Genomic DNA, 26920 nt, shown 5'->3' on the forward strand with positions numbered 1-26920 from the left:
CAGCGTGTTATGACTCACCCAGAAGCCACGTTTAGACTCCAGTCTTGCAAGCAAGTACTACCTCTCAGTAACACTGTTCCGAAGGCATCTCAAGAGTTGGTTCGGGCATGTGTGTGCATTCTCATTCATTCATTCATTCATTCATCTCTCTCTCTCGATTTGCCTTCCTCCATCTCCCGTGCGTCCCCACCCCCCTGCCCACGCTCCTCTCTCAGTGCTGTAGTCAGGGTATGAGTAGGGCCTCGCTAGAAGGGTCCAGGTGGAAAGCCTGGACCAAATTCTGCCTTCTCTAGCAGCATCCCTTCAACGAACAGGAATCAGAAACGTCTGCTCCTCGGATTCCTCACTGCACTGACTGTGTTTTTGTTCCTTCGCAGGGATTGACACGCCAAGTGACACAGACTAGGGGCGCGTGTCTGCAAGCTTTTCATCTGGTGGCAAATATGTGGGGCTCAGCAGACAGGGTAAGATCCAAACATGCAAAATGATGATCCCTAGAGCCACCCATTATACTGTCCCTAGCAGCATAAGTGTTGTGCGATGGAAAAAAACCTTGAGTAGGAGCCCAAGGGCCTGGGATCTTGTTTAGACACGGCGGCTAACTTGTTCTGCCTTGGTTTCCCCAATGGTAAACTAAGCAGTTAGACCAAATTATTTCGAAAAGTCATTCCAACTGCTTTACGGGTTATAAAAAGAGTTGTTTCTCTCAGCGCTGTGCTTCTTAACCGTTATCGGGTCACAGGCCCATTTGAAATTCAGTAGAATATCATGAACACCTCTCCAGAAAAGGCACATCGTCGTAGAATCTGCACACCATTTTAGAGGCTTCGTGAACTTTCCCCAATCCATGGGCAGTGTGTTAGGGATTGTTTCAGATTAAAGAAGGCAAACATTAAGCGACAGTGACAGCTGCCTAGTCTCAATTCATCTTAGCTTTTATTTTCCAGCATTTGACCCCAAAATAGAACCCCTGCAGGAGAAAGAGAATCAATCACCCCTTTAAAAAGAATTATTTTCAGCTTTCGTATCTTTCTTGATTGCTTGGAAAGGAAGCTGTCAGGAGAAAACACGCAGAAGAAAAATTTAAACAGACCTAAGATTTGACATGCAAAAAAAAAAAAAAACATGCTTTGCAGATTTGTCCTAAGCGGCTGCACGCAAGAGCAGGAAGTCCCCCTTCCTGAGTCCACACAGAGGGGCTGACGGGACATCACCCGTGCTGTCTGGCCCCCTAAAAGCCGACAGGTTCTTGGTGACACACAGCAGCGCCAGGCCTCCAGCCTGGCACCTGGGTCCATATCCTCAGCAAGAGACATGTTAGCATTCTCCAACGCTTGCAAACATTCTACTCCCCCACTTCCAAAGCAAGCGATGGCCCCAGCTCAAGCAGCTTTGAACTCAGCCTCCGGTCTTCGGGAGGTCGATGTCCTTTCAGAGGAGATGTGAACACAGGGCCTGGCTCTTCGACTCAGGTCGATGGACGGCTGGATTTCCGCAGAGTCTGGCTTGAGGAACATCGGCCATTCACAGTCTAACAGGGACTCAGGATAGAACTTCCGAAGGAATGAAGACAGAATAGAGAGGAGACATAAACCTGTTCTAGAACCCAGAGCCAAGAGGTGCAGGACCAGGAAATAGCTGCTCTTCAGCAAAAATGACTCGGCACACAAGAGTTGGAAGAAGACCCCTCCGAAGCCTCGAAAGGGTCTCCTGAGGCCAAGGCTTAAAAAACCTGAAAGGGAAAGAAGAGAGCGGGGAGTTAACTAGGTCTGAGCGAGCATGTAATGTCACCAAGCAGTGGGCTGCACCCAGTACTGACCTAGCCACACGCTTGGTGGCTGATCTTCCGATTGACAAGGGGCTGCGCAGCCAGCGGCTATTCTAATTCTGATCCCATGAAACGGGTCTACGACAGTGCTACAATCAGGAATAGAAATGTGGGCCGCCCTTGGTCTCACCTCCGGTCCCCCAAAAGTCTATGAGGGACGTGGAAGCCTGATACCTCTGAGATGACCACCCTCCCCCCACCCCACCCCCCTCTAGCAACATGGCCCCAGCCTTTATGGTACCATGAGAATTCCGAGCTTCCTTTTACTGGGACTTCACCTCCATGAGGACTGATGAGCGAAAAGCTTATCTATTCATGGGCCTCTGAGGACTGGCAGTGAAAATTAAGGAAAGGGAGCCTGCGGAGCACGTGGAAGCCTGGACCTCACTCCTGTGTATACTGCTGCACGCAGGCCAGCGATCCAATGGTCAAACAATCCGAACTCCAAGAGAGAGAAAAAATTTCCAAGGGCTCTGTGGCTCCTGTGACCTTAGCAAGTTACCTATCCCTTCTGAACCTCGGCTGCTTTATTCGTTGTGTTAAAACATATAATAGCCTCGCTATTTCAATCTGGATCAACTGAGCTAATGGGTGTGAAATCACTTTACATCAGACTAAGGACTAAGGATGAAGGGTCAGGGAAGGAAACGTACTTGCCCCAAATGTCACGGCCCAGGAATCCTAATCAATAAACTTGATTCAGAGGCAATTAGTAAAACTACACCGCAGTTTGGCAGGGGGAGAAAGGAAAGAAGAAAGAGGCTCAAAAGCTCAGAGAAGCTCAGAAGTGGAAGGCAGTAAGTGTAAGGGCCACGTAAGCACAGGCAAAGAGGTGAGTTTCCACCCTCTGCTCCTGCACGGCACCCCGGTGTTCCAAAGCTCGGAGCCCATGGAAAAGGCTCATGCACAACAAGATTCTGTAATTGGGTGGGAGACTACATACCTGAGGCCTCAACATTCATCTCCAGGAGGTTTGCCTTGAGAACTGCGGGTAAAGGAGAAAAAAAACATTTCACTAAGACTCTCGAAATCAGAACTGGAAAGGCAAAGCAAGGGTATGGACGGCCTTTCCGGGCCAATGCCAAGGTGGTCATGTGAAAATTGGGGAAGTGATTCCATCCAGATATTTCAAAGCATCTAGCTCTATGTTTATAGGATGGGCTACGTTTTGGCAGATTAAGAGAGCCCAGTCTCCCAGACACAAAGATATCTTTTAGGTGCCAGACTGGGTGTCAGACAAGGGGAGGCCAGGGGAGCTCAGAGAAATGGACTCAAGACCAAATACTACATTCTGTGATTATCCCTAAGAGGGAGAAGGACAGAGAGGGCAAATGCCACGTGGAATACGAATCCTCCTTTGCCTTGAAGACCAAACCAGCCTTGCCTGGCCTCTCGATATACTTAGATCAGTCCTAAATGAGCCTTGTCTGGGGACGGCTGGAGGAAAGACAATCTTGAAGAGTCAAACGTCATATAGTGTGGCCAGAACATCCTAGAATCCAGCTGGTCCCAGGGCCACATCCTCAGCACTGATTTGCTCTTCTCTCTTAAGTCTATTTATAGCTTCTCCCTGAGTGATCATATTTCCATCCATGGTTTCGGTCACCTCCAGATACTGAGAACCCCTAAGAAGAGCTCCTATGCATATTTTGGTACATGTGAGTGCTCCAGGAAGTATCATGGCTGTACTCAGCAGTTTTACCCTTAAATCTGTGTAGGTCCAGCCCCAACTACTGGTCTAAATTGCAGTAACCTACTGGACATCTCTATTGCAAAAACATTTCAAAAACACTGCGCCAAAAATTGAGCAGAGCAATTTTTCCACAAAACCTGTTCCTTCATGATTATTGCTACCATCTACTTACTCACCCAAATTAGATTTCTCTCTCTCAATCTTTCTCCAGTGTTCAATGTTCGAAATGTCAGCAAGGTCAAACCTCTCCTCCCATTTCCTTCCTAGTGGCCACACCATATGTCAAGGCTTCAGGACCTCATTGCCTCTCGCCAGGAGGACTGGTGTCCTAGTTAGCCTCCCTGCCTCCAGGCTTTGGTAAGAGAGTCAAATGCTCCCGCTGGGTTGCCATCGTGTTTGAGCCAATAATTCCCACTTTAGACACATTAGTTGAGGGATTCTGATTGGGGCTTGAGTTTCTACAAACATAGCCCCTGTCTGTCATGCTCCCTTCCCTTGCCCTAAAAGAAGCCTGAACTCTGTCCTTTCGAAGAATTTCAAGATTAAGTCTCCCACCTTCTCTGGTGGCACTTTCTCAATTAATAAACCTTTTCCTTACTCCAAACTCTGATGTTCTGAGTTCTGGATGGGTGGGTAACAGTCTGGTGAGGATCAGCCAGGAGGTAGTGCCTATGATGGACTACCCTGACACTTACAGGAGAATTATCAAAAATATAACAAACTAACTCAAATGCTTTTCAGAATTACATGACCTGGGAAAATGTTTGACATTAAAGCTGATTTTGAGTTGGGTTTGGTTTAATAGGCCTATCTTTAGAATCATTAGCATTAAATAATACTTTTATTCTACCTGGGTTTATTAGTCAAATAAGTTCATGTTATCTCTGCTACAAAATTTGTCAGCAAGAAAAATAACTTGATACGATAATATTTTCATAAACAACCTAAACTGAATTGTTAGGAGCAAGTAAATTAAAGAAATATAAACAGGATAAAAAGTTTCTGGTCCCTCTCGGTGCCTTAAATCTGTCTCTCTCACTGTCCTTCACAGTCTCTGTCTCTGAGGGGACACCACACTCTGTCTGTGGAGCATTACCTCTTTTTTAATAAACTTTCCTTTTGACTAAAAAAAAAGAAACGTTTCTTTTAGGTTACCCTTTAGCAATAATTATATTGTATGCATATTCAAATGGTTTTCTAAATCTCTTTGGTAACTGGAAAATTTTACTAAGTTAAATGATAAAAATGTTTGAACATCTAGGTATTTCCAATAACATGAAAACCTGAAACCTTAATTGCTAAGTAAATCCCATCTTTCCTACTTTTGGCTTCTTAGAACAGAGAAACTGAAAGATAAATCTGGATCTATTAAAAAATGTCTTGTACTTGATGAAAAAAACACATTTTTTAAAAAATGGTAAGTTGCCAACAAAAGCCTATGTTTCCAGAAGTTATGAAATATATTCATATATTTTCCAATCTAAAGAATGCTAGCTGTTTATTTTTTAGCTGTCACTAGAAATTAAGGGTTAAAATTCTAATTAAGATGAAAGAAAACAACATTTTTTTCAGTAAAGAAGGTATAAGGCATGGAGAAATTTTTTTTGAAAGAAAGGAAAGTAATTTTGTTCTCATATGAGGCTGGTTGTTTTAGAATGGAAGAGAGGGGGAGGGGCAGGACAAAAATCTTTACGTAAAAAGGAAAGTTATACAGGGTTTACGGAAAAGGAATCTTGAAAAAGGAAATTTTATGTGAGGTCAAGCGTCGTAAGATTGAAAGAAGTTTCATCAAGTAAGTGAATTTAAATGTTAAAAGGAAGCTAAAAAGTTTTCTGCCCACAAAGTGAAGCTTCTGTGTTTTATCAAAATGAGTTTCTGTGCTTTATGTTGTCTTAAACAGGTCGACTACTTGAGAAGTTGAATCTCCTCAATAGTAAGAACAAAGTTTTGCCAACAATTATGTAAACTTCTGTATCTGTCACTTTGGTTAAAGGGATAATTAAGTATTGCTTCATAATGACTTATGATCCTATTTAGTTAAATCCAAACTTTCTGACATATTTTGACCAGCTTTCCAGGGTTCAGGGTTTAAAAGGAGACTTTTCTTAGCCTGGAAATGGCTTTGGGTTATTCCAGGAGGCCCCTAGAATGCCTCAAAGATTCGTTCTCTCTTTATAAAAAAGAAAATGTAAACTAACGAAGCTTATTTGATATACTAAAATTACATGGGAATCTTTGTCAAATAAAGAATTATGTTGTACTTATATGGATATTTTCTAATTACTAAATGAATGTTCTAGGTTTATAATCTCCAAGGGTCTACAATGTCCTAATGTAATGTTCTCATTTTGTATCTTAAAATGTTATGTTACAGAGGAAAGCAAACCCCTCTGTCACCTGCACTATTTTAAAATACAGGTTTCTGAGGATATATTTTCAGATCCCACCTTTAAACCAGATGAAGATTTACAGAACTCTAAGGTAAGTGATCAGTGCAAACAAGAATTGGTTTTAAAGGACGGAATGAACGAAGGATAATTGTCTTTTTTTTTCGTTTGAAAAATTGTCAATTTTCTAATCTTGTTGTTTTCCCAATTTAAGAAAACTTTTTCTCCTAAACTACCTATGACTTAGAGCAATTTTGTAAATTATGCCTTTGTAAGTAAGCAGTATTGAAACATTTATATTTTTCTTCCTACCTGATCCCTCCAAAATTTAGAGACTCTGAGTGAGTATACTATTATTTCCATGGTAATTATGGTGATTTGCCTAAATTTAATAGGAATTTGCTCTCTTTATAATAGGACACAATTGGAAAGTGGGGTTATTACCAGGGCTTTGACGGGAATGTCACGTTTGAGAGAGATCTATCTATAGACTCGAATGTGACCAGAAAGCTCTAAGGTAGTGGTCCCCAACCTTTTTGGCCCCAGAGACCGGGGCTCCTATGAGAATCTAATGCCCGATGTTCTGAGGCAGAGCTGAGGCGGTGATGCTGGCGCTGAGGAGCGGCTGCAGACACAGGTGAAGCTGAGCTCACCCACCTGCCGCTCACCTCCTGCCGTGTGGCCAGTTCCTAACAGGCCACGGACCGGTACCGGTCCACAGCCTGGGGTTTGGGGACCCCTGCTCTAAGGAGGCCAAAAACGAAGCTGCTTTCTGGGAGATATAGAGGAAGAACCTTAAGACATTTTGGAGGAACCTCTGGACCCGAGATTCACCCAAATGCATAGTGTGATGGCAAGGAGGTGGCGTGGCTTCTTAGCCCTTAGAGGTTCATCAAGGCTCGAACTGGAGATTCTCTATGAAATTCCAGGAAATCAGATTTAAAAGAGCCTGTATGATCAATTGTTATTCTTATTGTTTTTATATAACTAATCAGGCCAAATTTATTGAAATTAGTCATGTAGTAAATTAGTCTTAATTTGGCTGTCTCTGATAAAAACGAGGGTGATTTTAGGGAGAAAAAAATATTTCAACAGCAACTATAGCATGCAGTTATGGATATTAGATTCTAGTTCAGTTAACTGTCTTTTTTTAAATTTTATTTTTCACCTGTGGACTGGACAGAATCCTAAATTTTTCTAGTGAAAGTGTTTGGCTCCAACCCTCTGAACTGGTGTTTCATTTTCCTCCTGTCCTTTGCCTTGGAATTACTGAAAACTAAAACTGTTTGTTTGTTTGTTTTTCTGAGCCTTGCAATTGCAGACTACAGCTAGATGACATCATCACAACAGCTTATGCTTGCACAGTCTTGGCGACGGGTTCTGTGTAAGCCACGTGGAGTTTGACTGAGTGCCTGATGATGTCATCGGACACAATGAGACTGCAGACTGGGAGAACCTGTGAGTTGTCACTGCCTGCCTTCATTCCAGCAACAGTGATGCCCTGAGCCATCCGTCCGGAGGTCTTCTCAACCGTCAGCCCTACAGACTCACAGAAGGCTTTATGCTTTGCTCTGATCACTAACCTTTTTCTTGTTTTCATAAATCTTGCCAAACCCTGATGTTATGAAATTCAACCTGTACAGCCAGCCATTTGGCCCATTCCAGCGCTCAAGTCCTAAGACTCCGCCAGACTCCATTGGAATCATTAGCCTGGGGTCCTTAGACACCAGGATTGCCATAGATCCCTTGTTAGCTGAACGAGGAAGTGTTTGCACGGTGGCCAGCTCAGCACAGTTTGGGTCCCGGGGGACATAACGAAAGTTACTGTTTGTTCTTTGTCTCGTATGAGGGTACAGGTATCGCAGCCTGCTGCTGCATCTATCATTGCTGCGGTCTCTGTCTATAAGCCTGCATGCCCAGGATGCCCCTTCTAAGACTCAGGGACCATCACAGAAGGGGTGGGTATGAGAGATCGCAAGAACCATGTGGGAGGGGCATGATGGGCAGACACATCTGATTCCATCTTACAAGCTGCTTTGAGCTGTGGCCTTTGAAAGCACATTTCCTTTCCCATCTATCTTCCCTATCACCAAGGTTATGATTTTTACAACTCAGTCCTCTCAGAATATGCACTGTCGTGCTTAAAAGTCTTCCACGACTCCCAATGGGCTACAGTATTAAGACCAAGCTCTTTAGTGTGTTACAGAAAGCCTTTATAATCTGGTCCCAATCCATCTCCCTGGCCCCACCTCCAGCTAAGCTTCTCTCCTCACCCCACATTCCAGCCAAAGGAAGCAGAGAACAGGATGGAAAAACAAGAGTCAGGGAGGCAAAGAGGCAACATACACAGATAGATAAAGAGAAACATGGGGAGAGAGGCGGGAAAGAGGACCAGATCGAGAAACAGACATAAGTAGAAAAAGACACAGAAAGAGACTGAGAATGACAGACAGGAAAAAACTGAGAGACAAATAGAGTGACAAAGATAGACACAGAGGTATAGAAACACTGGGTGAGAGACAGAATTAGGGGGAGGAAGGGGACAAACAGAGAGACAGAGACATAGAGAAATAAGAGAATGCAAAAGAGCAAATGAGATGATGTTGTCTCTCTTCTGTCGCCCGTGTCCCTTACCTTCCTGTTTTCCGGGAGGCAGTTTCAAAGAACTTGGTTCTGGAAGCCACCCTGCGAACAGAAGCGTGCCAAGTACCATGAGTTGTTCTGGAAGATGCATGAGCGCCAATGGAAAGGACAAGACAATAGAAAGCAGATGGGCCACCAATGCCAGGCCATGCCTTAGCCGGCAGAGGACCTGGGTCTGAGGAGAAACCCAAGTATCCGACTGGGAAGCGGCTCAGAGATCGTGGGCACCCCCGAGGCTGTGGCTGATACCTCTGGTTCCGAATGATAAAAGCATGGTGCCCATGTAGACTATTCTTGGGAGGAATAAATGTAACAAGTTGTAGGTTTCAAAATATAATTGGAGCTGACCGGTGAAAACGGTGGAGGCTTTTGAAAAATTTCCCGCATTTTACAGTTACGGAAAACAAGAGAGATAAGACAAAAGAACGGCAGGAAGAAGCATACTGAGAGGGGTCCCCGGAGCTTGCTGGGGACAGGCCAGCTGGGCCACCGAAGCAGCTCTACCCCTGCTTCCCTGCTTCCCAAGAGGCTCTCTGGAGAATCCGAGTCATGTGGAAGATTAAAAAAAAAATCTACCCTCGCTTTAAGAAAAAAACCTCAAGGCACAAATACAATGAACAAATCTGTTCATGAGATTACTTTTAAAACCACTGGCAATAACAAAAAAACAAGAAAGATACCCAGAGCCAGGGGAGCGTGAAAACGGAAGGCAATCTTCTTGCCCTACCGAGATTGGGGCAGCGAGAAAAAAATGGCTCTCCTAGTACTAGGCACTGAAGTTCAAAGTCTCCATCTCTGGGGGAATGAGTCAGCCTTGAGTGCTGAGTGGAACGCTCCAACAGGGCTGGTCTGTGACATTCCCTTCGAGTGTGAAGCGGGTGATGCACCAGCGTCGTGCACTGCACACCCGCCACACCCGCAGTAAGAACCGCGAAAGCCCAAGATGGGCCTTCGGTTGAGGATGAGGGCCAGCCCCACTCACACGGATGGCGGGATCTCCTCCGCGCCGCCAGCTGCGACGTCTTGCTTCGGCTCTGCCTTCTGGGGAGCAGCGGCCCGGCAGGGAGGGTCCGGAGGCCTCACTGGGGGACGGATGATGACCGGCTTTTCACCTGGAGGGCGCACTTTGTTGAAACTTTCCAAGTCCCCTGGAAGAGAAGAGGACGGTAAGAACTGGGATGGCTGGCCATATGGAACAGTCCTCGTGAGCAGCCACGCAGAATCACAGGTACCTAGGCTACCTCCCTCAGCGCCCATTTCTTTCTGGTCACTACCAACTCCGGAGTTTTTGTCATTGTCGCAATTTTCCCAGCAGGTATCCCTTTGGAAAATCTGTGCTTGAACCCTAGCTCTGAAGTTCATATCCGTGTGACCTAGGATATGTCACGTTAATTTGCTAAGTCTCAGTTTCCTCATCTATATAATCCAGATCGATAATACATTATCTTACAGAGATATCGAGAGCACTGAATTAGGCACCAGTATGTTTAGTACGGTGCCTAGCACGTGGCAGGTGCTTAGTCGATGTTTGATGATGAGTTTGAACTAATTATAGTCATCATCACCGAAACGCAGGCCCCTTACCCCTTCAGATTTATAGCAGTCTCTCGAAACATGCCTTCCTGCCTCTATTTTCCAGGTCAGTTGGCACAAAATAAATTACACGTAATTTTTTATAAAACATTTCTGGCTGGAGTATGGCGAAACGGATGCACTCACACAGTGCTGGTGGCATTGTCTACTGGGCTTTTTCTATCTAGACAGCCATCAAGAATTCCGGAACAATGTGGATGACATGCAAAATCATACATATGAGAGACATGCTCTTTCCAGGTGATCTACTTTGAGGATCAGGCAAAAGGATTTAACCCCAAAGAAAACAATAAAAAATAAAAATAAAAAAGAAGCGGCATGAAAACATGCTTCTTGATGGCAAAATCCTACCACAAAGACTAAGCAAATGAGTCAATTCTTAAAAGCATTTAACCAGTACACATCGCGCACGAACTGAAAACGACTCGGGCCATGTCAAAAAAAAAATGCATGCATATAAAATAAGTGAGAAAAAGGCCACAAGAAACGCTGCAGGCTTGATGAGCACCATATGTGAATAGACACATGTTCGACTACGCGTGGGAGTCAGTTAATGCTGGTATTCATTCAATTTGTTAGTAAATCTTGATATTCATTTAGCTTTCTTATTTAAAATTTTGAAGGTAACTGTAAAAAATATGGAACTTAATCCATACAATTATGTAAGAGTTACCCTAAGTAGTTTTACACTGTTTATCCTCTCCTTACATATCTTCCCAACTCCTTAATGTAAATTCGAGGCCCTCTATGAGCTGGGCCCAAATGATCAGCCCAGGCACTAACTCTGGACTTAACCATCAGCTCTACTTGAGTTGAACTCGTCTCCCCTCTACGCTATGAAAGCGGCCTGTTGATGCTTACATCTACGTCATGGTGAAAAGTGCGGGGTGTGCAGCCGGCTAGAGCTGCCATTGAGGCTGATTCTGCTGCCCCCAGGCTGTGGGACCCTGGGCAGCTCAGACCTCACCTCCCTGGTCACACCGGCTGGCACAGGTGACTGCCATCCATGTGAACTGCCCATGAAGTGCTTACACAGTGCCACGTGGGCTTTTTAGTTCCTCCAGCTAGCCATTCTAGTGACGGAGACAGACGCGAAAAGAAATAATGACGACACACTGTTTAGCTACCTTTTTCTTATTGGATTCCTGTTCCGTTCCAGGTACTCTACTCAGTACTTTACGCATTTATTCTCATTTAACACTGGTTATAACCCTGCGAGGTAGAAAGTGTCCATCTGCTTTCTGAAACCCACGCGGATTTCAACCCTGGCTACACACTGGGAATGCGTAAATCGTTCAGTACCTGGGCCCAGCCCCAGAGATTCCTGTTTAACTGACTGGGTGGAACCTGGGTTTGGGTATTTTTAAAAGCTCCCCAGGTGATGCTGTTTGTAAGCACTAGGCTACCTGATGCTGCTTGCTCACGGCAGATCACCGATTAACGGAGATGACAATACTGTCCCATTTCTACTGGTTACCAGAAGGAGCGCAGTCTTAACACTAACCCCAGCTCGCTGCATGACCTTGAGGAGATCCCCCAAGTACCTGGATGATGCGGACCTGGACTATTCTCCAGATTACTGCGTCCATGGTGTAAGTCTGTGGGCCTGTATCTCTCCCTGAGGACTTTCATATGCTGCTTCTGAGTACTCTACAAGCCAGTTCTGCTCCTGTACTTAACCAGCTTGAAAAAAACCTCTAGATAAACAGATGATAGATAGATGATTAGATAGATAGATGATACATAGATGATAGGTAGATAATTAGATAGACAGACAGATATAGATAGATAAATAGATAGATAGATGATTGATAGATAGATGATAGATAGATAGATAGATAGATAGATAGATAGATAGATAGATAGACAGACAGATAGATAGAGAGAGAGAGATTTAGATTTCTTAGCTCTGTTTCCTGCAGCACAAGCTGAACCATCTTTAACCTGGAATTCGCTACCTTCTCCCACTCGGTTTCAGCTGGTCTTTCTGATCTACCTTACCACCATCCTCTTCCCGTGCCCTACAGTCCACACAAACAGTATTATTTGTTGTCCCACATACATGTCTTACAACTGATCATCTCTTTCCCAGCTGCCCTTCACCTTATTTCCACTTGCCCAAATTTGCATCATCCATCAAGCCTGAGCTTAAGCGCCACATCAATTAGTTAACATCAGATGCTCCAAGTTCCTGTCTGACTCTTAAGGCACTCATGTTGTGCTCTGAATCAGGGCTCTTTGTTTTGCTGGCTCGATCTCTCTTATTAAGATGGGAACAACTTGAGAGCAAGATGCAGGTAGGATTTGTCTCTGTAATTACCAGAGACCCAAGTAAATTGCTTTGCAATAACTGGTATTTAAGAAATATTTATTGAGTACAGAAAAATGTAGTTCAGTCATTTAGAAGGACAACAAAAAAAGCTTTCCCTTTTTAAGTTTCTAGTGTGCCATCTGTGACACACCCATCACATGTTCAAATTTCAGGGCTATTCTGAAAGTTAAATTGAGAGGTGTTCAACAGACTGGCTATTTCTGGAATGCTCTTGTACCCAGCCTCTGCTTCCCTAAGGAATGCACACAGGTGACCAAACACAGACCTCACCTACCAGGGGCTTAAAACTGAGTTGGAGATTGAAGTCACACTCAGGGGAAGTAAGTGTGAATGCTAGAAGTCAGCAGCCGCATTAGAGGGCAAATGTGGGTGCCAAAACAAGTAAGAAAGGGCAGGACTGTCAGGAGGCTTCGTGGAGGGCACAGGCCTTGGGCTGCATCTGGAGGGTCAGCTGAGAAGCCTTGCCTGGCCCTTCCTTCCTCTTGCCGGGTGCCTGACGATGGACCGAGTAGCTCTGAGCTCTTTCTGACATCCATATTTGAGGCCTGAGGCTTGTCACAGGCTCCAGAATACAGAAGAGGAGACGTCTACTGCCTTCCATGCCTGCCATTTCCCGGGACACTGTGACCCACCCAGGACCACTATTATTTTTTGAACTTCTGTGATATCACTAGACACTTTGCATACCTAATCTTACTTGAGCCTCACAAAAACCTTGTGTGCCATGTAGGGAATGTCACTTAGAGTTGAGAAAACAGGCTCGAAGAAGTGAAGCTTACCTAAGATCATGGAACTAGTAATTAGCCTCCTATAAAAGGTCCCACAGCGAGGATGAGGGGTTAGAACTCACACCCGGGAGACTCTGGAGCCTGAGTCACATCAGAGATGCCCCTAAGCCTTTTGAGCCTACGGTCTTTCTACCAAACTGTACTTCCTCTAAATTTCTTTTAAGCCTTGGTCCACAGCTGAATTTTACTACAAATCAGACCTCTCTCTCCAGCCCAACCTGCGCCTTCCCTCCCATTGTCTGTCTGGTGACCAAAACCAAAGAACCTTAGCATCTGTGGGTTTCTTAGGACCTGGTGCCTATCTGTCTTTGACCTTGAGCAATTTTCTTCCACTTTTCCTTATACCCATCTACACCCAACCTGAGGGCACACGGTTAGTGGAGGGGGCTGTTTCCTACTGCGGATTCCTCCAGTCTTCTGGAATGATCTCTCTTTCTACGACACTCCCCCAGACTTATCTTAAAGCTTCTATTTCCTTTAGCCACTAATTACCAATCTGGAGTTAGGCTCTAGGAAAGGCAGAGAATGAAAACCAAACAAGTAGATTAAAGTGTAATGAGTCCAAACAAGAAAATCTGGGCAGTGGCCAGCACGATCCATTACTGCAAGAGTGAGTCTGTTCCTAATACATTTAGAGCAGATGTAAATGCCACTCATAGCATTAGTCACCCTGGTGAAGAACAAATGGCCCTGTGGCTGAGCAAGGCCTAACAAGCACTATTTCGGCAAGCCCAAGAACACGCCACCAGAACGCAGTTTCTTCTTCCCCAGAAGATGGAGGGAAAGAGCTAACGGGGGCCGCTGAACCCACACGTCACTGGCTCCTTGCTCCACGGTCCTACCAGAATTCATTCTCGTCCCCACCAAGAAGCGGATCACAGAACACTGGGACTGGCTGCGTACAGGCCGGCCTCGCTGGGAACCTTCAGAAGGCAGGTTCAGAAGGCCCAAGGCCTTTCACTTTTGTCTCTCCCTTCGTCTGAATAAACAAACACATAGAAGTCTGTATCTTCCCCCAAAGGAAAGCACTGAAGTACTTCGTAGAAGCTACACAAATGCCCTTTCCAAAGGCAGGCCGCATAGGAAGCAGGCACATCGAACGGCTTGTAGGATTTTGTTCCCCCCAACGTGAATGCTTCTTCAAAAAGAGAAAGAGGGTAGCTAGCTAAAGCTGCTGAAGAAATAAGATGTGGTACCTAGGAAGTCGAGGTTTGACCCCCATCTCTACATCTCACAACCTGACTGTGTGATTTGTATCACTTCTCTGAGCCTCAGTTTCCCTGTCTGTGAAATAGGGAGAATGAAACATTATCTCATAGGCCTATCATAATGATTATAAGAAGAGGAAGTACCCAGTTCCATGGCTGAACAGGCAGGGGCCCTTGACAAAATGGCATCAGCAAACAATATTGATTTTACTGCTGAGTCGAGTGCCACAGGACAAAGCAGTTTAAGATGCGCCTTGCTAAGAAAGGTGCTATTTTTAATTGCTAAGAAAAAAACGTGGGGAATACCAAGTCCAACTGAAGGCTGGATCCACGCAAGGGACGAGGACGGGGGACAGGCCAGTGGCGCAGGTGGACGGCTAAAGCAATAAGGCCCGGGCACTGGTCCTCAGGTTGGTAGGCTAAGCTCTGAACGGCAGAGATGAAATGGAATGACAGGCGCAAGGTGCAAAGGGGGTCCGCTGAGGTGACAGCTCCCTCCCTGGGGGCCAAGAACTATATGCTATAGCCAAGTCAGAGCTGTCTGCAGCTTTGGCTTCACTGACATCTGTCCTGATGCCTGGAATCAAATCAATCAGTGGAGTGGCAGAGAAGATGGCAGAGGTGGGAGGAGCACGTGCTTAATTCTCCACCGAGGCCACCACTACTAACTTCCTTAGTTCTGCTTTCCGTAGCGACGGCTAGAGCTTTGAAAAACGCTGCCTCCCACTGGCTTGTCGCTAACTCGTTTAAGGCAGCAAGCGAAAACAGTCAGGCCAGCACTTACATTAACTGAAACCATTAGATCAGAGCGGCTGCCACCAGCAGCCTGCGGCAGGACTGTGGAGGAAGGGGAGGAGGGGAATGCCTCTGGGATTTCGCTCTGCAGCAGGAGATGGCGATTGACCTTCGAACTGATAGAGAGGGCTGACCTCACGGCTTGGCAGCAGGCAAGGCAGACCGAGCGGTGACGAATAGAAGCTGGGTTACCCAGCTCTCTGCCAGTGATATGAAGGTGAGTACGACTTAGAGTTTAAAGCAGATGTCCACACAGAGGCCCGCCTGGCTTGGCTCTTTTCCAGAAGAGCCACATCTCACAGAGGGGAAGGGGCAGGGGAGGAGATTAATGACATTTTGAATATGAAATCTATGCTAGATATTTTATTGGTTCTTCATTTTCAACCCTACCAATAATTCTGTGGAGTGAGCTGCTTCTCCCATTTAGACAAGGAAACCAAGGTGTCTGAAGAAGTTACATAACTATAATCATACAGACGCGTCAGTGCGTCAAGCCAGAGAACGGTCGGCTACTTAGTGAAAATCTTATTGGACCCCCACAGAGTAGCTCTCACAGGACTGAGCCCTGACACGATGTCATCAACCCATACTGAGGCTGTGATATGCGACAAGCCATGGGACAAGATGGTTCTCAGAAGCATCTGGCTTCAAAATCAGAAGAGTTATTACCCTTTACCCAAACAACTGGCTGGTTGTTCCTGTAAGAACTTGGAATTATATAAACACCGAGTTCTTTTTCATTTGTTGTTGTTGTTGTTGTTGTTGTTGTTGTGTGTGTGTGTGTGTGTGTGTGTGTTTTACGAATTCTGGAGCAAAACGCTCCAGCAAGTGTGTAAGGCTTCGGGGCAAACATTTTACGTACTAACACCATTCTTTTCCCATTTCCCCACTATCCTACTTTTGTGCCCCTCTTGGCCTCACTCGTTCTTACTTGTACTCTCAAATCTAAGGCAGAGGTCAGCAAACTTTTCCTGCAAAGTGTCCTACAGTCAATATTTTAGGCTTTGCAGGCCGTAAGGTGTGTGTTGCCACGACTCAATCCTATTATGCAAGTGGAAGGGCACGCATCTGTTCGTGGGCACGGCACTCTGAATTTCATAAAACGTTCATGTGTTGGGACACATTCTGCTTCCTTTGATTTTTCCCAACCATCATCCCGTGCTATCTACACAGACTGACACCCGCCCCGCTTGATTCCCTGTGCATTAGCCTCAGCGGCCAGCTACATCTGCGGAAGTCAGCCATGTTTTGATTTATAATTCGTCATTTGAAAAGCCCAGAGTTTTGCAGAAATCATGCCCCTTTGTCCCTATTTCTGCTAAAGTAGAAAGTGTGACTGAGGAAACAGTAGTTCACAGAGTCAGAGCTGCTGATAAAAAGGTAAAGCGACAGTTCTGCCTTGTTGAAAATGACATAGGTTTGGGGGCGTACCAGACACGGTGGGGTTTAAAACACAGCGTTGCCAGTTACACAAGTCGCTTACCGCGAGGAGCCCCAGATTTCTAGTAGAAAAAAAAATAATACATTCTGCACAGTGAGGTCGTGAGGATCAAAACTAGCATGGTACACCTCGTGCAATGCCAGACACAGTGCAGGTACGTAATAAATGGCAATGGCAGCAATAATAATAATAAAATAATATCACTATTATTAATTTATTACACAAATGATGATTGCCGACCACGCGACTGGCAGGCATCGTTCTGAGCGCTCGGGGTAGAAAGGTAAATGAAACTCTAGTGATGCTGCGAGCTGTCTGTACGTTCTTATCCGCAATCCCTCATTAGCAGCAGTAACTAGGCCAGATTTCTACTTAAGTATCTCCAACTTCAGAAAGATCTCGGAGTAGGTGGGGTCGGTTCTGGTTCCGAGGGATTCCCAAGCACTTACCCTCCTTTTGGGAAGCCATGGGCCGTGGAGCTGGTCTCTTTACGTAGAAAGAGGGGGCCCTGGCGGGCACAGAGCCCGGCACAGGCCCGTTGGTGGCCTTTGCCACGATCCTAGTTGGTCCATCCTGCAGCTTAATCACCAACTTCCCCATGTCCACGTCAGGGAAGGGGTCAGACTTGACATCTGAAACAGGCCTGCTCAGGGACTTCCCCCAAGGATCCATGTCCCCGCTCTTCTGAACAGGCAGTTTGGGGTACTGCGGCAGTTTGGGGGGTTCGAAGCCGCTGGCGAAAGTACCGTTGGGTGTCTGCTGTTCAGTTTCATCTAGGTAAAGAGGGAATATTAATGATAACCTTTATCACCTTTTCCTTCTGTACTCGCATGCACGGTATCAAAAAACTGCATGCATTTTCAAAAGAGCTGCCGTTGTGGAGCAAATCAACAATATCCCCCAAACTGGTCCCTGCCTACCCTGATTTGTGTAGAGTCACATGCCCCATCAAATAGGGAATTCAAGATGTGAGCATAATTTTCACCAGCACAGTTCAGTAAGGTCACAATATACCAAGATGTTTTATTTAAAGGGATATGTAATTCAAAAGGGACTTAAAAATCCCCAATCAAATGCATATTCTATTCTCTTCGAAATAAAGATATCGATTAATCCTTAACTATTTCTATTTCCATCCAAAAGAATTTGCAAAAATCTCTCAGGTTTAAATCACAGGGAGTGCATGATTTTCAGTTGTTCTGAGTCTTACTTAAAGCTCTGAGACTCTAATGAGAGCCAGGGACACTCTCCCTTGGAAAATTCACCTGCACAAATACATGGAAAATTCTGAAAACCAATGTTAAGAGATTAATGGAGTTCCCTAAAATACTTAATGACTCTCTGGTTGTCAACTCCTTCTATAAACTGTCGCCTTCCTTCGCCATGTCAATCGATCATAATATGTGGATCTTGTTTGGATCCTGACTTCTTAAAACGAAATCGTAGGAGAATGTGAATACTTAATACCTGTGTAGTGACATTAAGGAATTACTGTTTTCTTTTCTTTTAGGTATGATGATGGCATTGCGATTCCGGTTTAAAAAGAGCGCTAATCTCCTAGAGATACACACGGAATCATTTCTGGATGAAACGGCACGTTGTCTGGGTCGGGGAGGGGCGGTAAACATTGGAGCTGGGGGATAAGAATGTGGCGGGTACGTTCTATATATGTTTTCCAACTTCCGCTAATGTTTGAAATCCTCCAAAATAAAACGTTAAAGGAAATGCAGGCTCTGGAGCCCGGCAGCCAGGTCTGAATCTTAGTTCTGCTTCTTACCAACTGTGGGGGCTGGAGTGAGCTCCCGAGTGCTCAGAAGTTTTCCCCAGTGAAATGGGAGTAATAAGAGCACCTATGTCCTGAGTTGGCGGCGAGGAGCCCATGAGACGGCATTGTCATTTCAGTGCCTGGGGAGTGATAAACACTCCATGATTGTTAGTTATCACTGACACTATTATGTTCCAAGTGGCCGGAGGTCGGCCTAAGTCTTGCTGCAACGACCTTTCTCCCCAGAGAGTTTTCTTCTCCTTGGGACCTGTCACCAATCACTGCTGCCGCCACCATAGCATTCAGGGCCAAGCTCCCCTGCTCTGGTCCCACGGTAGACACGTGGCCCTCCTTTTCTTAACCTTGACACAAACGCCATTGGACTAGAACAGCCAAATAGGAAAAAATTCCCAAAGGGTCGCAGATCATAGTACAGACATAAACACAAGAGTGCCATGTCACTAGGTCGCGTGCTTGCTGGGCATGTCCTGTGCCCTGCCAAAAGACGAACTCGCTCTCTGGGCACGAATTTTCAAAAGCTTGCTCTGCCAGGCCGAGGAGCAAGGAGAAGCCCACCTTCTGCCCTCTTCTGAGGGTGAGCCTTGGTACTGACCTTTATCTTCCCCCGCAGAAGAAGCGTAGAAGACTGTCCTTTCCCGCAGCAAGCGCTTGGAGATCGTGATTGGTTTGTGTCTCCTGGCTGTCACTCGAGGTGGAGGCACTGGAGGCGCAGCACTTTCTTCAGGAGGACCTGAATAGATCTGTGAAGAGGGAATATTTCCAGGAATCAGTTAGAAAGGTCAAGGTCCTGTCTCCCTAATCCTAACTGGGACTTGAGACTAGCCGGCATCACATGTAGTCTGCCAATAGGGATGGGAAGATGACTTGAAGAATGGGGGGGGGGGGGCTTTTTTAGTCACTCTAAGCTACCGCCAAGTGTTTAGAAATGTCTTACCATGTTCAAGGCACAGGGCCTGGCACTCGTCAGTGTGGAGGGCAGAATACGAACAAAAATGGCAACATCGGTTTCTGGGTTTAACACTGATGGCCTGGGGAACCTTCGGTAAGTCACATCCCATCTCTGAGTCTCAGTTTCCTAATCTGTGATGTGGGGAGAATACCACCTGCCTCGTAGGGTGTGGTGAGACTCAGGTGAAAAGGGTACTCATGGTGTACTGTATGGGTAGGGGTGGGGCGTGGAGGGTGGCTGCAAATACCGAGATACACTCAAGAGTGACATTGTTGGCTTCAAGATAGGAGTGGCTGAGAAATGACGGAGGTAAATTTATTTTTCATTCCTGTATCATTTCGATGTTTTACAACTTCATACCATGTGCTTATTATTCAAAACAAAGAAAGGGCCGAAACAAAGTGCCTTGGAAGATGTAAAAAGTTCTGAATTAATGAGAGATGAGCTGTGATTAGACTTTTTACACAGTGTCTCACATGTCATTGAGGCTCTTCCTGTCCCTGGAGAGAGGGACCTCTTGGGCAGAGTTCACACAATTTAGAGGGAGACATGTATGTGGTGAGGGAGGAAGGGGACCCTCGTCCCGTGCACTAATGAAATCAACCCCAATGATTAGTGCAAAGAGAAATGTCAGAGCCCCACATTCTATCAGACAAGAGTCAACACAGGCTACAGAGCTGCGGGAATTGTATGATCGGGGACACGAGGCAAGCATGTGGAAAAGCGGGACAATGACAGAGAAAATGCAAGAACGGTCACAAGGCAGCCCGTGTCTCAATGTCTAGGGGCACGAGGGAGATAATATGACATAGTAGCAAAGAGATGAGCTTGGAGGCCATACAGTTTTAGGTCCTATTTCTGCTCCCACCACCAATAGTAACAGTATTATAAATAGCTACCATTTAATGTGCATTTGCTTAGACACTATAGTAGTTGCTAAAAACATCCATACAGCTTGCTCTCTAAATTGCAATAAGGATTATGATCAGACATACTCCTTTCAGGTGAATGCATTCAAAACTTTGAGATACTTCCCTCTACCCAATGCTTCTTTTCTCTCTTTCTTGTCTAAGTTTGGTCCTTCTTAGCATTCCTTATCGCTTTATAACAGAATGTATTGTGGTTATTTATTTGTCTGTCTCCCCAGCCGTTTATAAGCTATGTGGGAGGATACCATGTTCACCGCTATGTTTCCAGGAACTAGAAGAGTGGACTTGCTGGATCCAAAGACAAATACATTTAAAATTCTTATGTAAAAGGACAAATTGTCCTCTGACAATACCATAATAGCTACTTCGATATCCAGCTAAGATAGAGAAAAAGGGACTAGATTAAAATCTTCGTTTTGAAAAAAATCAAAAAGCTAGAAAAATATATACAGCAATGGTTTTCAAGGCGTTTGAAATCTGCCAATAAAGGACAGTGATCCACAAGAGACAGGAAAAACAAACGAGATGAGTCCCCATGATAGCCCCAGCTTACAGCCTGGAGAGATTCTGCAGGGCATAATGTAGGGAGGGAAACTCGGGGGAGCCCGCCCAGCAGGTCTCCCTAAGTTGAGGATATTGAGTTGCAGGTATGGGGAGGGCAAAGAAGTAAGAGTTTTCAGGGCAGGGTACCAGGGAGCAGATTCTACACAGACTTCCTGTTCTCAGCAGCCACATTAGAAAATAAAATAATAGGACACTGGGTAGAATATACAGACAAGTTTTGTCTCATCAGTAAAGAAAAAATAGCCCTAAACACGATTCTTTTTTCCTGCCTAACAAAGACTAAAAGAAATACTTGAAAATGTTACACTGTTTTCTAGTAACTTCACTGCATCTCAGGAAAAAAAAAGCTCAAGAATATTATTTATAGGAATACAAAAATGGCCAAGATCCAAGAAGGTAAAATTCACAATGTCTGGGGTCCAATAAAAACATTATCAGAAATAACTTATATATAGTCCTTTCTGATTTTGATGTATTTTATATTTTTTTCTTGCCTAACTGCTCTGGCTAGGAATTCAATATTATATTGAATGAAGGTGGTGAGTTGAGCACTCTTGTATCGCTCCTGACCTTAGTGAGAAAGCTGTCCACCTCTGACCATTGAGAATGATATTGGCCGTGGGCTTGTTGTAAATTCCTTCATAAACAATTAAAATTTTTTTATCATGGAAGGATATTGAATTTTGGAAAATGCATTTTCTTCATCTAATGAGATGTTCATATGGTTTTTATTTTTAATTCTATTAATGTGGGATGTGACATTTATTGCTTCGCACATGTTGAACCACTCAGGAGTAAATCCCACTTGATCATGGTGTATGATCCTTTTTAATGTGCTGTTGGATTTAGTTTGCTAGTATTTTGTTGAGAAATTTTGCATCTGTATTCATCAGAGATACTGGCCTGTAGTCTTCCTTTTCGATTGTTTTGAAGCTTCAGAAGGAGTGGCATTAATTATTCTTTTGTTTGGTAGAATTCACTGGTGAAACCATCTGGTCCTGGGGTTTTCACTCTTGGGAGATTTCTGATTATCGATTTAATCTCCTCACTTGTTATTATTTCCTATCTGTTCAGATTTCCTATCTCTTCATGATCCACTATTGGTAGGTTGTATGTTTCTAGGAATTTATTCCTTTTTGCTGGATTATCCAATTTGTTGACATACAATTATTCATAGTAGTCCCTCATTATCCTTTGTATTTCTATGGTGTCTCCTCTTTCGTTTTTGATTTCTTATATTTTAGTCTTTTCTTAATATAGCTAAAGGTTTGTCAGTTTCGCTTATATTTTAAAAAAACAACTCTTAGTTTAACTGATCTTTTCTACTGATTTTCTGGTCTCCATTTCATTTATTTCTGCTGTGATCTTTGTTATTTCCTTCCTTCTGCAAACTTCTGGCCAAGTTTGTTCTCCTTTATCTAGTTTCTTGAGGTGTAAACTGATTCATGATCTTTCTTTCTCCTTAATATAGGTGTTTATCTCTATAAAATTCCTTTTTAGAACTGCTTTTGCTACATCCCATAAATTTTGATACATTGTTTTTCCATCATCGTTTCTAAATATTTTTTTTATTTCCCTTTTAATTCCTTCCTTGACCTATTAGTTGTCTAGGAGTGTAGTATTTAATTACCACCTATTTGTGAATTTTCCAGTTTTCTACCTGTTATCGATTTCTAGTTTCATACCATTGTGGTCACAAAAGATACTTGGTACGATTTCGATCTTCTTACACATGCTAAGGCTTTTTTGTGAACATATCATCTATCCTTGAGACTGTTCCATGTGTACTTGAGAGAAATGTGTACTTTGCTGCCATTGGGTGGAGTGTTCTTTACATGTCTGTTCGTTTCATTTGGTGTAAGGTATAGTTCAAGTCCAACGTTTACTGATTTTATGTCTAGATGATCTATGCATTACTGAAAGTGGGACTGAAGTCCTCTACTATTATTTTACTGTTGTATATTTCTCCCTACAGATATGTTAATATTTGCTTGGTATATTTAGGTGTGCCGATTTGTGTGCATATATAATGACAATCGTTATTCCTCTTGATGAATAGACCGCTTTATATAATGGTACTCTTTGCCTCTTGTTATAGTCTTTGGCTTAAAGTTTACTTAGATGTTAAGTCCAGCTATCTCTTCTCTTTTCTGGTTCCATCTGCATGGAATAACTTCCCATAACCTCACTTTGAGCCTATCTGTGTCCTTAAAGTTGAAGTGAGTCTTATTTGATTTTATTTATTTTCCCATTAAAGCTTACCTACAATAATATATGTTTCAAGTGTACAATATAGTGATTATACATTTATATAACTTACAAAATGATCATACTGATATGTCTAGTATGTTTGGGTCTTGTTTTTAATCCAGTCAGCCACTGTACGCCTTTTGATTGCAGAATTTAATCATTTACATTTAAAGTAATTACCAATAGGTAAGGATTTACAAATTCCGCCTTAATAATTGTTTTCTGGCTGTTTTGTAATTCCCTTGGTTCCCTTCTTCTACTTTTGCTGTCTTTTTTCTTGTGAATTGATCATTTTATGCAATGGTATGTTTTGAGTCCCTATCTCTTTATCTTCTATGTAAATTTTTGCTTTGTGGTTATCATGACGCTTACATAAACGAAAATATAGAGATAACAGTATATTTCAAGCTGCTAACAACTTATTTTCAATCACGTACGAAACATCTACCATTTTGCACCTCCTCAATATTTTGCTTTTTACATCATAATTTACCTCTTTTTATATTGTGTACCCACTAATATTATTGTAGCTAGTTATCTTTAATACTTTTGCCCTTTAACCTTCATGTTAGATTTACATGATTAACACGCCACCATTATTGTATTAGAGTACTCTGAAACTGACTATATGCTTACCTTTAACAGCTTTTATATTTCCATATATTTTCATATTACTTATCAGTGTCCTTAGATTTTAGGTTGAAGAACGTCTTTCAGTATTTCTTACATGAGAAGTCTAGTGTCGGTGAATTCCCACATTTGGTAAAATCTTTCTCTCCAGGCTTAGGGGAGGGGAAATGTGACTCTATCTTCCCTCCTCCATGTATCTTAGTCCTGTGCTTCACTCATTTAGACTTATTCTCTCTCCCAACAGTTGTACCCACTCTCATGCCTTGCGCTATCAGCTTTCTCTAATAATTTCTATGCCAATATATGGAACTGACTGCTCAATAGCGCCATCTGGATATCCCAGAGCTATCTCGAACTCTACATTTCTAAAATTAAACCCACTTAATTCTTTCCTTATAACAGTTTACTAATTAAAACAATGTTAATGTTCAAGCCAGAAATCTGGACACTATTATCCTAGCATCTTCCTCTCTCTCAAATCCCACATCCATTTAGCTCCCAAGTTCTAGCAATTATCATTCCGTAATATCGCTCTAATCTCTTCTCTGCTCATGGCCACTGCCTTTGTTCAGAGTCTCATCATGTCTATTACTATGAGAGTCTCCTGACTTTTCTCTGTGCCTCCTGTCACTCCCTCCTATGGACAGAGTGATCTATTTAAACTCAAAATATAATTGTCTTGCTCCTCTGCTTAAAATATTTCAGTGACATCTCACTATCTTTGTGACCAAGTCCAAATTTCTTAGTATATAAGGCGCCCCATCATGTGGCCACTGCATGCAATCTCTAGTCTCATTTTCCACTATTCCTACATTCAATCTATACTACAGCCATATTGAATTATTATAGTTTTTTACGTGCTGTATTTTCTCAGTCCTATGTGTTTATAGAGTTCTCTGTGCTTAGAACACCTTTAGCTCTTAGGGCAGAGGCGGATAATTGCTTCCCAGTGTCCATCACCCATCCTTCCTTTTACCAAGAGAAGTCACTGAGTTTTAGCTGCATACCATGCCTGCATTTCCTAGCCTCCCTTGCAGCTAGGTAAGGCCATATACTTAAGTTTTAGACAATGGAATACAAATGGAAATTATGTCTGCCGACTTTAGGAATGTATTTTTATGAGGAAATTGTCTGCATTTCATTCTGTCTCTTTTCTTCTTCTCTTGGGTGGTAAATGGGGACCAAGGGAATAAGTATGTAGAACACAGAGATCGAGGCCATGTGGTAAGGATGACAGAGCTACCCAACCAATTTTAGATTGTTCACTTCTGGATCTTTACATAAGAGAGAAATGAACTTCTCTCTATCTTATTTAAGGCACTCAGCATAATCAGTACTCTTTCTTATAGGGGTTTAGCCTGTGCCTTAATCGATCCACTTCTCTAACTTTCAGGACTCGACTTGTGCATTACCCACTGCACGATACCTTTGCTGACTCCCAAGACAGAGATATGCTCCCCTTGCATGTTCTCCCATGGCATCTAATGTACATCTTCATCAGAGCAGTTGCCAAACCATATTCTGAGTATGAGTTGGTTCAAATTCCCTGCCAGTATCATGCACTTCATGACAGTGGAGATTTTTTGTCCCATTGATCTCTAGAAGCTAGGGCCCTGCAGGAGCACCAGGTGAACAGTAGCAGCTCATTGACAATTTTTAGTATGAAGGGATGAATTCTGGCTGCCATGTCCCTCAAGGCCTGTTAAATGATAAAAGCCTTCTGGGTTCTTCCTCCTCTAACTAGAATTGGGAAAAGAAGAGTGTGATATAGAGATTAAGTAGTCAGCTTTGAGTTCGAATTGGCTGTGTTGACGCTTTGCCACTCACTAGCTAAACAGTCTCAAGCAAGGTACTTAGTAAAATATGAGCCTCACACTTGAGGCTCAATCTCTATTTTGTGAACCTCAGTTGCAAAATGAGGATAATAATACCATTTAACTCACAGGGTTGTGATGACCGGATGAGAAAATACATGTAAAGAGCCTAATCTTGAACACATTAAGTGCTCAAGAAGTGATAATTATTCTATTAGCAAGCTGAACAAGGACTTAAACCAATATTTCCTTAGGGAGAGAGGAGATAGAAGAAGGTGGCAGAGGAAGTAGGGGGGGAGGGTTGAGATTGGGCCAGTAAGAGGTGAGGTGGTTATGTGTGATGCGAATCAGGGATCGTGGACTTGATACCTGCTGTCTCTTCAAGGTCTCTTCCATATTAAATTATTTTATTCCCCTCTTCTAGTTCCACAAATTATTCACTTGTCATTGAAAAAACTCTTTCCTTAGAGCCAGCTCTTTCTCAAGGAGCTACCCAGGCCCTGAGATGGACGGGAGCTCACCAACTTCTAGGCTTTGTAATTAGAGCGAGCTACCAATTCCACTCATAAAGGGTGCTGTCTACAGGCTCCGCCTCCTCCAAGCAGACTGGGACATTGGTTGGGAACCTTTTGAGACCGGATCTGCTAATGCTCCAGTAGGCATGGCTCAGAGCAGATGCTCAGTAGGCTTATAAATCACACTCTCTCTAAATGAGAAAAGTCCAGAAAAACAGAGGAGACACTTCCCATCGTGTACCCTCTGTAAATGTAAAACATGGCCTGGATAACCCTACAGTCAACATGGATTGCAACATCCTCCCTAAAGCTGGCCTACAGATGTAAAGCTTGGTGCCAAGCTTTAATGTGGAAATATTGGCAATTACTGTGGTCGAAAGAATCCACTTACCTCTCTCTCTGCTCTGTGGGGCCTCCAAAGGCCTCGCTTCACATCTCTTTTAAATTATGAGCTTTAACCTACGTGTTAATGCCATCCCTTTGAGAAGACTAGAGGAAATGGTCCTCCTTGCTCATTCAGCCCTTGCCACTTTGGCCTCATTCCTGTTCAACATGCCAAGCACATTTCTGCCTCAGGGACTCTGCACTTACTGTTCACTATTCCTGGACCTGCTCTCCCCCAAGGTATCTCCCATAGATTGTACTCTTACTGTATTCGGTGTCCTGCCTAAATATCACTAACGTTATCTATAATAGCCCCATATCTTGTTTTATTTTTCTTCAGAGCAGTTATCACCACTTGACAAATCTATCAAATTGTTTATCATCTGTCCCC

At 43.7% G+C, this 26920-nt stretch overlaps 1 protein-coding gene across 4 annotated transcripts in view; it reads right to left on the reverse strand.

Moving 5' to 3' along the window:
* Nucleotides 1-914: 914 nt before the first annotated feature.
* OPHN1 (oligophrenin 1) overlaps nucleotides 915-26920 on the reverse strand; it is a 224918-nt gene continuing 198912 nt past the window's right edge. For 2 of the 4 annotated variants that reach the window (XM_016158194.2, XM_016158197.2), the window contains 6 exons: nucleotides 19087-19234; nucleotides 17158-17481; nucleotides 9534-9699; nucleotides 8543-8593; nucleotides 2772-2813; nucleotides 915-1732 (listed from right to left, as the gene is read on the reverse strand). In XM_016158194.2, the coding sequence (XP_016013680.1) occupies nucleotides 2780-2813; nucleotides 8543-8593; nucleotides 9534-9699; nucleotides 17158-17481; nucleotides 19087-19234 (723 nt within the window). In that variant the 3' untranslated portion in view covers nucleotides 915-1732; nucleotides 2772-2779. Of the gene's footprint in view, nucleotides 1733-2769; nucleotides 2814-8542; nucleotides 8594-9533; nucleotides 9700-17157; nucleotides 17482-19086; nucleotides 19235-26920 lie in introns of those variants that run through there. The other 2 variants (XM_016158195.2, XM_016158196.2) reach the window with 1 other exon arrangement.

Source organism: Rousettus aegyptiacus, unplaced genomic scaffold (genome assembly GCF_014176215.1).
Source record: "Rousettus aegyptiacus isolate mRouAeg1 unplaced genomic scaffold, mRouAeg1.p scaffold_m13_p_9, whole genome shotgun sequence".
Lineage (NCBI taxonomy): Eukaryota > Metazoa > Chordata > Mammalia > Chiroptera > Pteropodidae > Rousettus > Rousettus aegyptiacus.